The sequence below is a fragment of the Thunnus albacares genome, chromosome 19, assembly GCF_914725855.1.
Source record: "Thunnus albacares chromosome 19, fThuAlb1.1, whole genome shotgun sequence".
Classification (NCBI taxonomy): Eukaryota; Metazoa; Chordata; class Actinopteri; order Scombriformes; family Scombridae; genus Thunnus; species Thunnus albacares.
In genome coordinates this window covers 16,173,407-16,190,391 of record NC_058124.1, presented here as the reverse complement: position 1 = coordinate 16,190,391, position 16,985 = coordinate 16,173,407, and the positions used below count along the sequence as shown (strand labels likewise).

Genomic DNA, 16,985 nt, shown 5'->3' with positions numbered 1-16,985 from the left:
CCAAAATTATATGGAATCATCCTTGGGGAACCACAAATAGCACTGTGAAATTTCATTGCTATCTGGACCAGGGTTGAGTGGACAGACAGAACAGAGTGATTGACCGAGATTAAGCCTTGTTCAGCTCCAAAATTCTTGCATTTTTTAAAAATATTCTTGTTTTTTTAAATGAACAAATTAATATCTGTGATATCTTGCACACACTTCGAAACCGCTGCACTCCAACAACGTGTTACATCTTTATTCAGAGCCAGATTTCTTCCGTGAAAGTCTAAGTGACAAATAATCCTATACATTCACTTTATCAAGAGAACAAGTAAGCAAGTAAAATTGTAAAAGCAGGCAGCCAGCAGTGCAGAACAGATCCTATTATAAATACAGGCAACATTCAGATAGTACAGCAGGAGGTGGGTTTGGAGGTTTTACCTTTTTCTACTGCAAATCTTTCCTGAAAAAAAAATCACTTGATTTGGTATAAAAGCCTTAAGTGTAAAAATTGCATCTTCTCAACCACTCTTGTGCAGTTGTGCTCCAAAAGTCTCCTGCTTGTCTGAGGATTAGACCTCAAACTCTTCCATCACATGACATGAGGGATTTACATACAGTACTGTAGAGAGGACAGAGCTTTGTTGTCTATTGTTTATGAAGGGGCAGCAAAGGTAGAGCAATTTTGTCAAGACACAAAAAATGATAATGAATAAAACACCCATTGTCCATTTTCAGTATATTTGTTATTACTTTTATTAATTATTATCATCGTCATCATCATCAACATTATTCTTCAAGTTTAGCTGTGTAACAAACTTTTCTTGGTTGTCAAAATATGTTGTTGAAATATCATTTTTGCATGAAATAAAACCTAAGAACAATAACGTACAGAAAGGTAGCAGAATAAAATACAACATGAGAGAGAAAATTACCTAAAAAAAAATCCCAATTTTCTATAAAAGCCGTTCGACTGAATAGAGACAAAATTCTACTAAAATATATTGATTAAATGTACGTAGTTGATGTGTGTGTGTGCGTGTGTGTCTGACCAATAATAAACTGGCCTTTAGCTCCCTTGTCTCCCATGGTTAATACTGTACATCCCGAAATGTACACTCGATCTGTACCACCGTATGTGTGTGTGATGTGTGTGTGTGTGTGTGTGTGTGTGTGTGTGTGTGTGTGTGTGTGTGTGTGTGTTGTTGTCCCTTCCTTGGCAATAAGAACATAATAGATGGAGTGCAAGAAACAGCATCATTTTCTATAACACATTCTGACAAAGACAAAAATTAAAACACTTGTTAAGGCCCCCCAATGTAAACGCTGATGTGAAATGCCATCATATCTAAAACAAACACTTATTATTGAAGTAAAACAAGGTCATGTCAAGTGTAACCTGCGGAACCTCATTTCTTATAAAACTACCTCTTTTTCTTCCTTAAGAGACAACTGAAATGTTCTCTTAAGAGTCTTGGACGGGATGTGAGAAAAAAAAAAACTGTGGATTTTTTTTCCACATCAACATTAATATCTATTTATGTTTAAAATTAATCCTCACTTACTCAAGCTGTTAAATACAAAAAAAAGAAGATATTTGGACAGGAAAGGGTTTTACAGAGCACTTGCAATATGAAAAATGTGCATGAGCAAAGTTTTGTGTTCTTTTTACTTTCAACTCAGTACGTACAGTACAAGGAGAGGATGTTCTTTCTAAAGCTAAACTACTGAAACTTTCCGGCATCTGAATTTGTCTCCAGCCCACTGAGAAATCCTTGTGGTTCGTCAAGATGACAAAACAAAAAAAAAAGGCAAAACTAGTTCATCCTTTTTTTCTTTTTCACATATCTTCCTCTAAAGGTTTCCTAGAAAAGATGAAAATCTTTAACAAAGGGCTTTAAATCTATAAAAAAAAAGATGTTGAATTCTTATCAAATGTGAGTCCTGTTGGCAAATGAATGAACCCAAATATCAGAAAATCCCAACATTGCTAAAAGTATTTGAAATTTTACTGCTGGTAACTTGTTTCAACCATCCCAAGGCCCATTCAAGTAGTTGAACTGAATCCAAATGAAGCTTAGTTTTTATGTGCAAAACCAACTGAGACTAACTTCAAAATTTTATCAACAGAAAGGAGACAGAAAGAGAAATGAGTTGAAGAGGATAGTAGTAGCTGATGGAAAGAGAAAGAATGAAGAGAAAGGGATGAACAGATACATCAACTGAACTTTTATCTGCCACTATTTGATCCCTTCCAACCTCCATCCACCTGCTCCATATATTATTCAAAAGCAGCCATCCATCCATTCATATCTGCAGGTATCCCTCCATCTTTTCCTTTGTTCTGTCTTTCAAGAGAGAATTTCTTCATTTCTCTGCTATTTTTGCTACATTTACAAATGTAAACAGTTTTTCATTATATTAGCAGTCCCTTAAGAGATGCCCATAACTAGAAAAAAAAATCTAATTTTACTACACATTAGCATAAAGATGTCCTAGAATAAAGACAGTTCAAACCAGCTCGACAACGAATTGAATAAAATTTGTAAACGTGATTTTTGAATGGGCTTCATCAGTACTTATGTGATAGACCATTTTCAGCAAATAAAGAGGAACCTTTGGAATACACGTATTTATAAACCACGTCACTTTAACAAGTCTTCATTTGACTGGTGACTCTTGTGCCACAGAGTTAGGCCGGTTTCTGTGCATTTCCAACTTAAATATAAATATGTTGCAGCAATAGTTTGACAGGTTTCTTGACTGTGTGATTGAAAGGCATCCAAGCAAGACAGTCTCTGAAGCATTAGGAAAAACTACATACATCGAGCATTTTTAACAGAAACTGAAAAAGCATTCACATTGCTTAAATACATCACTATCAATTATTTAAAAGTTTGGAAAATCTATGCCACCTCAATGTAGGTCTTTCTACGCAAAAGACTGTTTCAAGGTTTAAGTAAATACTAGAGGTATTAACCCACAACAAGCACTCCAACACACACTGACTGCTCTGGTGAAAAGTTCAGCTATTTCATTTTGTCGAATTTTGAACAAGTAAGGAATTTTACTTCTTTTATACTCCTTGAAGTGTTTCTGCAAGATAGAAATCTCATCTCTCTCTGGTGGTTTTAATAAAATAATAAAACTTGACCTTTTGCTAGAAGAGCTGTTCTGTGTTAAACTCTAAAAAACTGATTAGAAATTATTTATAATCAAGGCCTGCCTAGAATAATAACACGTTAGAATGGTATTCTTCACCATGATATGGGCACTCATTATTCTGTTTTCATCTCCAAATAAACCAAATACACTGTAGAGAAAACCTTGGTATTTTGTCTTTCTGACAAAGGTTACTGAGGCATACGTCTCAACATTTCTACAAAGTAGTGTACATACATGCAAAAAAAAAAAAAAAAAAGAAGAAGAAGAAAGATCTATTGATTGACACAATTTCATCTTTTAAAAAAGCACAAGTGGGTCTTTCTCATGGGCTGGTAATGCAAAGTTTGAACAATCAATGACTATGATACCTAAATGCATTAAAATCAATAAAGCAGTCTGTTTCTGCCTGATATGACTCATAACTTGCATGACTTTTTGACAAAGACAGGCAAATATACCTATTAGAAAAACTGTACAAGTTACCAGGCACTAGGAATATTTTTCATTCATGTATTTTGGATAAGCATAGAAAAATATCTTTTTTCTCATTCTTTAGCTTGTTCCTTCCTGTATTTCATTTTCTTTTCAGCCTATTATTACTTCCTTCAAAGTCCCTTGGTGAGTTTTTTTTTTTGTTTTCTAGCAACTAAGGCAGCAAGGCTGGAGAAGTGATTCTCTCTTTATAAAAATAAACAAAAAGGCCTCCGTGTTGCTCCATTTTAAAGAATAGGGGTCTTTCAAGGACCTGACTACGTCACGACTCTCTCAATGATGAAAGTAAACAATAAGAAGTGTGAAATTTGGTTTAAAGAGAGACTCAGTTACGGTACGGGATTTTCCTTAAGTATATTAAAAAGACTGATTTAGAACAAAAAAAAGTGGGTAATGAATGGCAGAAAAGTGGGACGGGCTATTTGGAGTTAAAAGCAACATGATCATTTTAACTAAGTGAATTATTATAAAACACACATTACGATGGCACCTTATGCTCATTTTCAGTATGATTTAGTCCTAACATGTAAGAGTTCCCATCACTAGAAAAAGGCAACTTATTTTGCTGATTTGCTAATATGCTACATACTGTAGAGGTAACCTACCAAACTCTCTGCAACATGAGATAGGCTGAATAAAACACTGTAGGCAAGAAGCTCTGCAGACTCAATACAGAGCAAATGTTTATACAGTTAATCCAAATAATTGATCCTTTTTAATAAAATCAGGATTTATCTCCCTAAATTCCTAAGTCTCTCTATAAAACCATGTAACCTAACAACATGTAAAAGACATACAGAAATAAAAATGTTACTTACTAAGACCATGTTGACCTATTAACACATAAAGAACATGATAAAAACATATATAAGAGAACGTACAAGAACATTATGCAACATGCTAAAACCATGAGACCATTTGACATGTAAAAATGATGTGTCACATGCTATGAAACAGGTGGGTTGGTGTGCAACACGTGTGACCCCTGAGGACTGAAAAACCGAGCGCAAGCCTTCATTATGTTTACATCATTGTTAGGGGACGGACACATCCTTTGATCCTTACACACATAAACGCAATTACACAAATCCACACATACACACAACCCCCCTCTTTTGCTGTACCATTTCTGTTAGACCAATGTAACAAGTCTCCATAAGAACACAAACAACAAATAGCTCAAAAACAAAAAAAAAGAAAGAAAAAAAACTCAAATAGACTAATTTTTATAGTACCATTTCCTGCAAAAAAAAAGCATTATTTGCCTTTACAAAATAACATATTATATAGGAAAGTGTAGCAAATTGCATGTTTTGTACTATAACATCATCATCGTTATTATTATTATTAATATAAATGTTAAGCAGGTTAATAGATGGTTGTTCTATTAGGCAGGCAGCCAGGCACGTAGCTAGTATCATGGCACGGAGGAAGGTAGAAAATAATGTCACTTGGTTCGATCCAAATGGATAAAGAGAACACTTCGGTCCGGAATTACACCGGTTTTACCAGTTAAAACTGGTTTTAAGCAGTTCAAAAAGTCATGATCACATCCCAACCAAACCAGTCTCCCATTTTGGGCCACTTCTGCAGCGGTGGCGATTTTGCATTGATCCAAGAACACAGTCAGTTTCAGAAACAGGGCACGAGTGAGAGAAACCGACTGATCCTTTTGTACCAGGGTAACACCAGCTGAACCGCAACCCAGAAAATACTGGTTTCAATGTGACTAGTTTCAACCAGCCAAAATAAGTTTTGGTTTTGGATCCATTTACACAGCAGAAAACAGTCAAAAACATGCTCTAGATCTCACCAGATCAGATCTGGTTGTACCAAGATAAAAACAGGTCTGAGTGACTCATCAGACTAGTTTGAACCAGCTCGGAGTTCAGTTTTAGCACGGTGCATAACAGATCAGCTCAGTTCAGTTCAGTTCAGTTAAAGTGTTTTGCTTCTAGCATTTTTCTTTTCTTTTTTTTTTTTTTTTTTGCTCTGCTGTATGGCGGCTGTGCAAGTGCTGAGCTCCTCAAACTCAACTTAAATGAGACCAGTCCAACTCTCAGTCTAGCTTCCAATCCTCTTGTTTGGAAAGCATGTGAAGTGGCTGTTTATTAAAGGTGATTTCAACTGCATGCCCGGACTCCGTTGTTGAATACTTGCCACAGAGCTGTCAAGTGACCGTCACTCAACGCAGGATTCAGGCTATTTCTCCAAACTGTCCCTGCAGTAGTCCAGCGGGATCCTACAATGATTTTTGACCATTTGACAGCCGAGTGCTTCCAGCATAAGGATGTGTTCCATTTAGTGCCCAGGATAGGCCCATTCTGACATGAGCTAGCCTCCAGGAACGTGGAGGCTTACAGCTTATTTATCCAATAAAATGCATTCTTTAAGGTTTGTGTGAGTCAAAGGCATCTGATTAATTACTCTCCATGTTCTCATCTAACTTTTTAGACTCAGCAACGGTTGTATCCCCTGTGGTTTTTGTGATGTCGTCACCGCTATCTGACACCATCTGGCTTCCTAATTCCTGGTTTGCTATGTCGTGAGCTTCTTCTCTTTCCTCTTTTTCATCTCCTGTGTCATTGTCAGTGGCATCATTGCCTGTGCTTTCTTTCGCTTGGTCGTCATGACACGCTCCTATGACATCATTGCTTTCACCTGCGATCTCATTATGGTGACCCTCGTCTTTTTCCTCTGGCGTCATATTTTGACACTCGCGCTCTGGCGTCACTGTGGCGTTTTGAATTTTGCCGTCTTGCGTGTGACCCCTCTGCTGTGACGTTTTGTCTGTGTACCTGTGTAAACCCCTCTGTATGTGTGTGGTGAAGTCATATCGATCCACACACACGTGGAGGCAAAAACTGCATTGGTATGGTCCCTGGTCGCCGTGGCAACTCATGTGCAGGGCATACATGACCTCGTCGAGGAAGTAGATCCCACAGTGGATGCAACGATTGGTCAGGTCATCCTGTGTGGCCACTTCCACCATTGCGCGATTCGACGGAACACTTTTTGTCAAATTATCCTTTTCTTCCTTTCCTGTTTCCTCCTTCTGGTTCCCTCCTTCATCTGTCCTCTCCTCCTCCTCTTTCTCTCCCTTCCAGTTCTCTCTCAACCTCTCTGCTAGAGGCGACTCTTGCCTTCTCCTTTCTGCACCATTCGTTGACATGTGCGTGTTTGAAGCACTTGTATCTCTTTGTCTTATTGCAAGATCTAAAGGAGCATCATTTTCTAATGATGATGAGGAGGAGGTTGGAGGATGAAGAGGAGGAGGAGGATAGTGAGGAGGAGCTGGAGGAGGTGGAAGAGGAGAGTAGGGAGAGGCGCAGTAAGGCACCGTGTAGCTTTGCTGATGATGCTGTACTGGAGTCACCATTGCACCAAGATAATGAGCGTTGTTTCCAAGGCTACCAGGGCTGCTGAGATTACTGATGCCACTGGGAACCCCAGAGGTAGCAGCCATCTTATACTTGGTCCAGAACCTGAGCCAATCCGACTCAGGGGTCAAATCTGGTGAGAGGGTTAAAGGAAGGGGTAAGGAGAAAAGGGGATACTGATACTTTTCAATGGGTGAACCGGGAGGTGAATAACTAGACGGTTTGGATGGTCGCATGTATTTTTCAATTGGGCTGCCTCTTTCTGATCCCCCTCCTCCTTTTACTCCCTCTAATTTTGACGCTATGCCTCCCTCAGCGATGCCCCCATTGCCCTCAACTACCAGTGAGGAGGGGGCATGTGAAGGCAGAAGAAGAGGAGGCATGCGTCTGTGGATCTCCAACGTTTGATTGGCTAAGAAGGCTTGTGTGGACCGGGGTGAGCGTGAGCGAGGGGAAGGCTGCTGGTTTTTGATTGATGCACAACTTCTGTCTGACTCCTCCCCGTTCATGCGCTCTTCGCTGGTGATTCGTTGCTGCTTGGGAGCTGGGTTTTCAGACGACAGCGAATCAGGGTTGAGGCGTTTTCGGGTTCGGCGTCGGATAATTTGTTCACCGTTGTTCTGCTTTATGATGTTTAGAGGTCTGGGTGTCTAGAGGACAAAGGAAACAAAGAAAAAAACAGAAGAGAGAGGGAGAAATTTAGAATTAATGTAATGGCAATTCATGCTATATTATGTTAACACCACCAATATGGATGTTATTTAAGACTGATTTTGACCTCATTTGAACTAATAATGTCAAGCACATACAGCCCAACATTATTAAACTCTGACATCAGTATAATCACCTGTGATATGCTAGTGTGACAGTAGCCTATATCCAATTTGTCAAGCTCTGCTTAGAATTGTGTTTTTTGCCCTAACCACAAGGGGGAGTTCTTACATCTGATGAAAATAGAGTTTGTCAAGTTTGCTCAAAAATTCTTTGACAACTACATCTAAAGCATATACTGTAAAGTAATCTCTCTCTCTAAAAATACACAGCATCTCTATATAACAAGCTGTAGCAAACATGCAAAATCAAAAAACATTATGGCCAATTACAGAAACTGGTTTCAGGAGCTTGAGAGAAAAGTGTTGTGAAAACACACAATCTGAAGTGCCCTTCACTTATTCAATTTCCTACTGCAATTAATAAGGTCTAAGCTAAACTTGCCATAAAAATCAAAAACATTCCCAGACAAATTAGCAAAGGATTTCCTTTCCTTGTAGTAAATAAACTCTGCCATTTAAAGTTTATTTCAAGTATCTACACTTGATTGTCAAAAGCAATGACTTGCTATCCTTTGACTTCTAAAGAACCAACTCCACTGAGACCTTCTCTCTACATACAAACTGTGAATGGTCACCACACAGCAATAATTGAAAAAAAAAAAAAGTCAAATTCCACAAGTGGGAAAAGAACAGCACTTCAAATCTTCAAAAATACTTACAGTTTATTTGAATTTACATGGTCATGCAGTTTGAATTTAATGGGATTTCTGAACATTTCTCAGGAAAAGCAAGTCAACTTCTAGACTTTAGAGCCTTGTTATTGTGAACACGGGTGTGAAATCTCCTGCTGTGTCTCTAAATGTGTGCTTGTAAGTGATCTAGGGCTTTTGACGTGCACCGTGGCAGATGAAAACCAATCACCTGAGTGAAAATACAAAAAAGACGCTCCAAGACCAAGCAAGACGAGAGAGACGGTGAGAGATTATGATGGAGCAACGTGGATGCATGAAAGAGGTGTTTAAGAGGATGGAAAGCAAAAAAAAAAAAAAAGACTACTATTGACAAAAAAAAAAAGTAATAAACCTCTCATGCTTTCAAAATGCATGCTATATCTATGCTAGGATCCTCAAGAATGATTTATTCTTGTGTTTGTGTGTGTGTGTGTGTGTGTGTGTGTGTGTGTGTGTGTAATCATGTGTCTGAGTAGCCATATGTCGGCGACTGAGAATGTGTTTCTCTCAAGGTATGTGCATAAAAGCATGCATGGAGGGGGTAAAGACAGTGTCATTCTCAGTGTGGGGTCTATCCGTCATTCTACAGCAGCTACTGTTGCCACTAAAAGAGAGAAGTGTCATTTATAGCGTCAGTTGATGGGTGCCCTGCTGCACTTTCAACATAAAAAAATAATTAACACATTTATTTTGACAATGAATACAGTTGTAACTCTCATATGCTTATGTGATCAATTCTCTAAAACTGTGAACAGAATGATAAAACTGTTTCAGACACGTCCTAGTGACTTTTTTGTTTGTTTTTTTCTGGATCATTACCATAAACAAGAGTCCACCACTGAGAAGACTGACAGCCTGTTCACTGACGAAGTTATGTCAATCAAATCATTGAATGTTTCCATTACTTTGTGGTTTTCACGGTTTTGTGTGTCTGGCTTAAGAGGAACGAAGAAAAAAAGAGAAAGAGGGCAGGAGAGACAGACAGAAGGAGGCGAGATAAATGAAAAAGAGGAAAGAGCAATATATGGTGACAGAGGAGGAGGAGGAGGCGGTGGAGGGAGGGAGCACATGAAAAAAAAAGAGGAAAGGAAACAGGAAGAAGAGAGAGAGAGGTGGACAGGAGCTGACACAAGAGACTGAGGAAAAAAGAAAAGAAAAGAAAGTGCTTCTTGTGGAGGAATCAGTCGAGATTTCTCTTTCTAAAACTCCCTTTCTTTCTTTGGATCAGTCTCTCACTGTGGCTCTCACTCTCTACTTTCCTCCTCTCTCAATTCAATTCAAAGACCAATAAACTGTTGGCAAGAAGTTTGACTTGTTTTGCTCAAACCTTCCCTTCTTTGCGGTTCCTCCCTGTCTGCCTCTGTTTGTCGTCTTCCTCTCTACTGTACATAGCTAGATATTAAAGTTTTGGTCCCAGGCTGAGAGATGCCTGAACATGGTCACTTGTCTCTGGAATCCAACCAACTTTTTTAAACGTGATTTGTTGCACAAAAAAAAAGGATGTCAGTTATTTAGTTATTTAATCATTAATTTCATTTATACGTTATATTTTGCATTAGCTATTAATTGGACATGTACTTCAAAACTCAAGATGCTCATCATTTAAAGAATTTCTGTGTCTGTGCTCTTGTGTTCGTAAGATACTGAAAGCACCGACCCGACACACACACAAACACACACACACACGTGCACGGCAGCAGTAATGTTGTCCACCTTTATAGGGTTTGTTTGATAGAATACCTGGGCTGAGTTACTGCTGGTACACATAATTCTCCCTCTATCTCTCTATCTATCTTTTCTCTTCTCTTTGCATTTTCTCCAAATCTCTGCCTCCCGCCATCTCTCACTCTTTATATACACACCCTCCCCCTTCATTACCTCTGTCCTCTCTCTTTATCTTAATCTTTTTCCTCTTTCTTTGCCTTCCTCCCTTTCCTCTCCCTTTGTTTGTCTTTCTCCCTCCCTTCATGCCTACCTTTTTCTCCCTCTTTATTCATAACTCTCCCTTCCTCTCTCTCACTCTCAAGTGTTTTACTAGCTGCTATCCTCTCTAATAATGTGTGTAGAGCGTATAAAACTTTTATTATGGGATATAAAATATGGTTGTCGTGAAGATTGCCAAGAGTGGAGGGAGCTGGAACGTGATTGGAGCAGCAGATGAGATTGAACGGGTTGAACCAAGGACATCTGCAGGGGCAGGAAGGAGTAAACTGCTACAACTTGTCATCCTCTAAAAGGTCTTTAAAGCTCCATTCCATAATTGCAGCACAGTGCCCTGGGTTGTAACATGGTCAACCCACTGATGCATTTATTAACACTGTGATTTATTACTCTGAAACATTTTCGTTCACTTTGAAGTTTTACAAGCTGAGCTTGATATGTGAGCATGAAGCTGGCATATATATGTTTGTGCTCTGACTGTAATATTTGTAAATCCTTGAGTCAAACAGGTATATTGAAGTGTGAAATTTAAACTCCTTAAGAACATATCTGAGGTGAGTAAGCTCAATATTCTGGAGTCAACTAAATTCCAGGCTGAGTCTTTATCTCATCTGTAATTCATGCCGTCTAATTAAATTTGGGATTTCCACAGACTTTCCCCAGGCTTAGATGGTAAATTTGATTCATTCCGTCATATTTCTCACTCCATGGAACTGGCTCACTGTGACTGCTGAAATGGTCTGTAACTCCCAGCACCCACCAAATCAAATATACTTTTCCCACATTACTTTTTCACAGCGGGATTCACGGAATATATACAAGAATTTTACTGCAGTATGCACCATTTAATTTGCATCGTATGCTAATCGGCCAGACATGAGGAATGATAATTAGTGGTCAAAACCACCCAGTGGGTGTACTAAAGCGCAGCATCGAGTCCATAAAACAGTCTAAAGTACTGGGTCTCTGATCCAGCCTTTATGAGTGACTGTATCTAGGTCTCCTATGAGTGGATAGGAGCCTAGCAACACAAATGTACTTTTTATATGATGATACACATATGAGTTTCAGCTCAGTCATAGGTATTCCTTTCACTTTCCTTTCGGTCTCTCTACATTTAAAGTTCTTTTGAAATTTAAAACTCCCCTCTCGTCTCTCTCTTCAGAAACGAAAATAAAATGATAAAAAGGGATCACAAATATGCAGAAACTGAAACTTACTGTGCCATGTCTGTTGGAACTATTTATATTTGTCTCTACAGTTTGTCTAGTGTAGTTTTTAATGCAATGCACAGATGGCGTAGTAATAGCATCTGTTTGCATGCACCTGTACATTTCTGCGTACTACTTACCGAATGTAGTTTTTGGTATAAACCACACGCGTTGCAGACGTAGCCTCCATTAGCGTTTTTCCTCCACAAAGATGTCTTGGTGGTCAGACAGTTCGCACAAAAGACACCACTTCCTCGGCGCCGCTATACAGAAAAAAGAGAAGAGAATTGACAACATTAGAGAGTGAAAGTAAAAAGACAGTGAGAGAGAATAGACGAGGGGGGGAAAAGAAAAGATCATGTTGATTTAAGTTTTGATACCTTCTTAATTTTCTCACTGCTCAAGAACAATGACTCAGTAGTAAGGTTAGAAAAGAGAAAGAGAAAAAACAGATTGGCCTGCTGGCAGAGAGATGATGTACTCTCATTTATCATGCCTAATGGAAAATACTATTGAGAACATTGTTCTCCTCTACGCTGATTTTCTCTGTATAGAACAAGGTTAATAAAAACACCAAAATATACTTCAGTGAAAAGAAAATGATGTAGTTGAGCTGAATATGTGGTGTGTGTTTTAAATATGCAAGTGTGTGTCTCCGAGAGACAACTTGGGTTCTCGTAAGAGAGATGTGAGGTACTGCAGTAATTTTGACAAGCACTACTTGACAGATGTGGGAAGAGATGAGTTATGCTTTCACCTTGTAGCATAAAGTGTTTTAGTGTTTATCTGAACTGCAGCAGGATACACACACACACATACACACACACACACACACACACACCTCTGCAGTTCATGGAGCAGTGGTGCATAGAAAAGTAGTGTATGCAAGGAAAGGTGGGGGGGGTGGGTGAAAAGGCCAATTGTCGTGGCAACGTGCTCCATCACAGTAATGAGCCAATCACAACGTTTCTCCATCCCATTAAGTCTCTGGCCCCATTCACCACCTTTATGACCCTGAGAGGACAGCATACCTCATCTTTCTCCTCCATGACTCTGTCTGTTTCTCTCTCTCTATCCGCCTGTCCATCCAACAAGTTCTCTCTGTCTGTCTCACTTCATTTTCTCCTCTCTTCTTAGTCTTTCCAATCCTTTCTCTTATCCTCTTATGTTCTTAATTTCAGTTCTTTATTACTTAAATGAGTTTACTGATATAAATATGAAAAAAACTTTGTCTCACAGACCCTATGCCTATAGGTATGACCATTGACTGTATATAAATATGGATGTCATGACAGCTCTCTAAAAGTGAAGCCAAAACATCTCGATCACCCTGTGGTGGCTGGCTGCAGTAAAGGTCATAAGTCCCGCCCCCTCCATGTTATCTTGTTATCGGATGGGACATGAGTCAAACTAAAAAGTCAAAGTACACGTCAAATAAATGTTTCCCAAAGACGTTTTCTGTCATTTAGGTAGTTTTTATCATGCTAATATTTGTCCAAGTGATCATTTCTCCGATGAGTTTGTTTTTGATGAGTCATTTGATGATATCAAAAAGGGGTTGTGACGTCATGACTGACAGCTGCGACAGCTGCTCTCAAACCTCCGTCAGGTGGCATGATGGCTGAGGGGGCGTGTCCTGCGGGCCGTTCTCCCGCCACCCGACTCCACAGCGCAATGGAGTCGGGCTCCAAATGACGTCACATAAGCAAGATGGCAGTTCCCAGAAGCGAGATATTTTGGCTTCACTTCTGCATAGCAGTAGGAAGTAACAACGCGTCATCCATATTTATATACAGTCAATGGGTATGACTCACTAAAATCCACCTTCTGCGTGTGTCTGCCATCTTCCCCTCTCTCTTGTTTTCTGTCTGTTATCCCAATCTGTTTCTTGCTCCCCCTCCATCACGGACTCTACGTCCACCGGGACCTTTTCCTTTCAGCGTTGGCTTCTTGTTGTTTTATGTTCATGACAGTGCTGAGAGCTTAGCATACTTTTTGAGGGCTCAGAGCACCCAGTACTACAAGTTAAAAACATGTCAACTTTTCACAAAAGAGCTGCACTTCAATCAGGCTTTCTGTAGTCTCAGAGCTACACATGAAGCCACTACCAGCACTTCCACCGAGCATCTGTTTTGCACTGCCAGCTAAAAGCAAGAAGAGCCCAGTGGGCACAGCACTGTTCATTTATTTTTGCAATCTAATGTACTGTGAGGATCACAGAGCAATTAACCACTTTACTGTATATTTCTCTGGGAAAACACACCACAGACAGACATGCACATATATGGCATGAGCGATGCAGTGCAGATCCTTTTGAGGAATAACAGCTGTCCATTTGCTGTACTTATGTAAAAACGCATTAGTATTGCTACTGTTTAAGAACTGTTGGAGCATTCATCCAATTTTTAAACATGAGACCAAAAGTTATATTGAACATCTAAGGCAAGAAACCTATGCAAGTGTATTTGCAAAGTTTAGTCCCTTTAAAAGAGAAAAAAGTGATTAAATATAAATTATATGACCATCAAAAAGGCTACAGATCAGACCTGATTAAACATCGGTACTTGCCAGTGTTTAAAGACTAGACATCAAATTCTATTGCAGATGAAAAGAGATTTATTAGCTCTTTTGTTTTCTTGTAGTTTCAAGCTCATAAACAGGCATTTACGATGGCATTCTTCATACTGTCTCATGATCAATCTGAGTTTTACATCTTTTAAAGATTTAATACAAAGGATCACCAAAGACGTGTTTATTTATACTGGAAAAACTTGTCTCTCAGTCTCAATTTGCGGATAATAAAACATCCTGTTTAAAATAATGTTGTATGTAATAAACACCAGAGCTAATATTAGACTCTTTATGGTACATATGTTTTTGTCCATCTGACACCAGACAGCAGAACACTTACATGACCGAATCCTCTCAGTGGCACACTGAGCCAGAGTTTGTGTGTGTCTGTGTGTGTATGTGTGTGCGCCTGCCTATGTGTGTGTATGTTACACACACCATACGGTCACCACATGTAGAGAGACTGAGCCAGGTGATTGATTGATGTGTGCTTCCTGTGTGTGTGTGTGTGTGTGTGTGTGTGTGCATGCATGTGTGTGTGTGTCTAGTCTTGCAAGCCAAACAGTGCGTCTGTCATCAGAATTCAGTTTCCCTCCGAGCGCCCAAATCACTCACATATGGCCCCACAGCTGCCCCTCATCGCAACACGCACACAGTCACACACACACACACTCACACACACGCACACACACACACACACACACACCTGAAAATATTTGCTTCTACTGCCTAATGAAGGCAAGCTAGATTTGGAAGAGAGGCCGCAATCCAAGAAGTGTGTGTGTGTGCGTGCGTGCATGTGTGAAGTTCAAGTGTCAATTACACAGGAAAGTACAGAAATAGCCCCCATCCCCTTCCAAAAAGCACACGCGTACATACACACACACACATACACACACACACACACACACATCAAATTTGGCTCATGATCTCTAACTTCCTTTTCAATCATCAGCTGGTTGGCTTAACATTTGTGCACATGTGCAAACTTAAATACATGCACACACACAACCATACACAGTTCTACAGTATGTCGTACACACTTTAACACAGATTTCAGTGAGAGTACATCTCTGTCTTGGTAGCGTTGTAACTCTCCATGTGTGCTGGGTGTACTGGAGTGTATCTAAAGAATGTGTGTGTATCAGTGCATGTTTTTTTTTTGATTGATTACTTATACCTGGCCTCTCCCACTCTCCTCAGCCCGCAGAGGAGGGCTGCTGGTAATTAGCGCTCAGGGTCTTAATGACATCTATTTATCTGCGGCCTATGATACCATTCAATTAACACCACCAACAACGCCCTCTGACACACACACACACATACAGCGCAAACATGCAGAGGCACAGAAACACACACAGAAATATGTTCATTAGTCAGGAAATTACACTCTTTATCAACTTCCTGCTAATCAAGCCAAAAAGCCCAGCCAAAGTTGATGTTTAGATATAAAGTTAAGTTTCATCAGTACGACATACAGGATATTTGAGTGACTAGCGTAAACAAAGTAAAGCTATTCTGTGAAGCTGATACGGCAGGTGTTCATCTCGAATCTTATAAATAACACACACTCATTATTCTCAAGTACTAGATAACACGAAAGACATCGGATCATTTAATCTCCTGAAAAGATCAGAAGAGACAACGAATGTACATCATACATCATATATAACAGTGACAAGTTGCCAATAGTCTCAGTTTTTATCAGTCTCATAATGCCCATTAAAAAGCCGGCAGAAATTATGAGTACAATCTACTCAGTGGCAGGCTGCATATAAAACAACATTTATTGGTTTAATAACTTTCACAATCAGTTTGGTCAGTCTCTCTGCACTAATGCATAAACTGCTCTAACAGAGAGCCTTTTTTCCCTTGGGGCGGTGGATTTTTCATGCAAGACTGCATAAAAAGAGGCTACACGACCTGACTCTTGTTTGTTTGGGAAAATATGCACTTTAAAAATGGGCTACATTTTATATTACATGTATTCCTCCCCATCGCGTTTGCGGACATCTCCAATACTCCAATTTTCATTTGGTTTTTTAGACTTTTATGGGTTTGCACTGCCACGCTGGCTTTTCATTAAATGGGTTAAAGTGATTGCTATCCTTTAAATTCAAACAGAAGTTATGGGCTGTTTCATTGTGAATTTTTCGTGACTGTACACATAAAATGCACTAATGAATTATAACTTCATTCTGAAAAATCTGATTTGATTCAACATCAAAACATATGGTGAAACCGCACAGTGGCTGAACCCTTCAGCTGTGGCTTTGAGTCCACTCAGGGACTCTCCTGAAGCCATAAATTTACAGATGTTATACAAACTGTTTATACTATATGTTTTTTTTAGATCTTTATGAAAGAGCTGGCCTGAACAGATAGCATCCACTGGTTTAGGTTCTGTAGCAATATTGAGATATCAGATTTACTTTCCTTATCCCTGATGTTATAGCTACCATCTGCATCCAATGTGCGGTGGCATCTTTAAACTCTGGTGGTTCAGACTGGTGGCCTGCACATGAACAGTTGCATTCCAGAAATGCTATACATCCATTGTAAAAATCAAATTCAAGTTTATTCTAAGCTCCCATCCTATTTATGTATTTTGTTGTCTCGGACTTACAAAGTCAGGGCAGCATTCCTCGATAATTTGTTTGAACTGATAAGTGCTGTGAATTTGTGAGAACTGGCCACTTTCTAAGCAGGGTCACATTCTTCTAATGGGACAAATCT

The 16,985-nt window shown here is 39.4% G+C and overlaps 1 protein-coding gene across 4 annotated transcripts in view; it reads right to left on the bottom strand.

The window, feature by feature from the left end:
- Positions 1–714: 714 nt before the first annotated feature.
- The window catches only part of trps1 (trichorhinophalangeal syndrome I), a 128,646-nt gene continuing 112,375 nt past the window's right edge, over positions 715–16,985 (bottom strand). For all 4 annotated transcript variants that reach the window (XM_044335873.1, XM_044335872.1, XM_044335874.1 and 1 more), the window contains exons 10-11: positions 11,819–11,941; positions 715–7,672 (exon numbers count right to left, since the gene is read on the bottom strand). In XM_044335873.1, the coding sequence (XP_044191808.1) occupies positions 6,062–7,672; positions 11,819–11,941 (1,734 nt within the window). In that variant the 3' untranslated portion in view covers positions 715–6,061. The remainder of the gene's footprint in view (positions 7,673–11,818; positions 11,942–16,985) is intronic.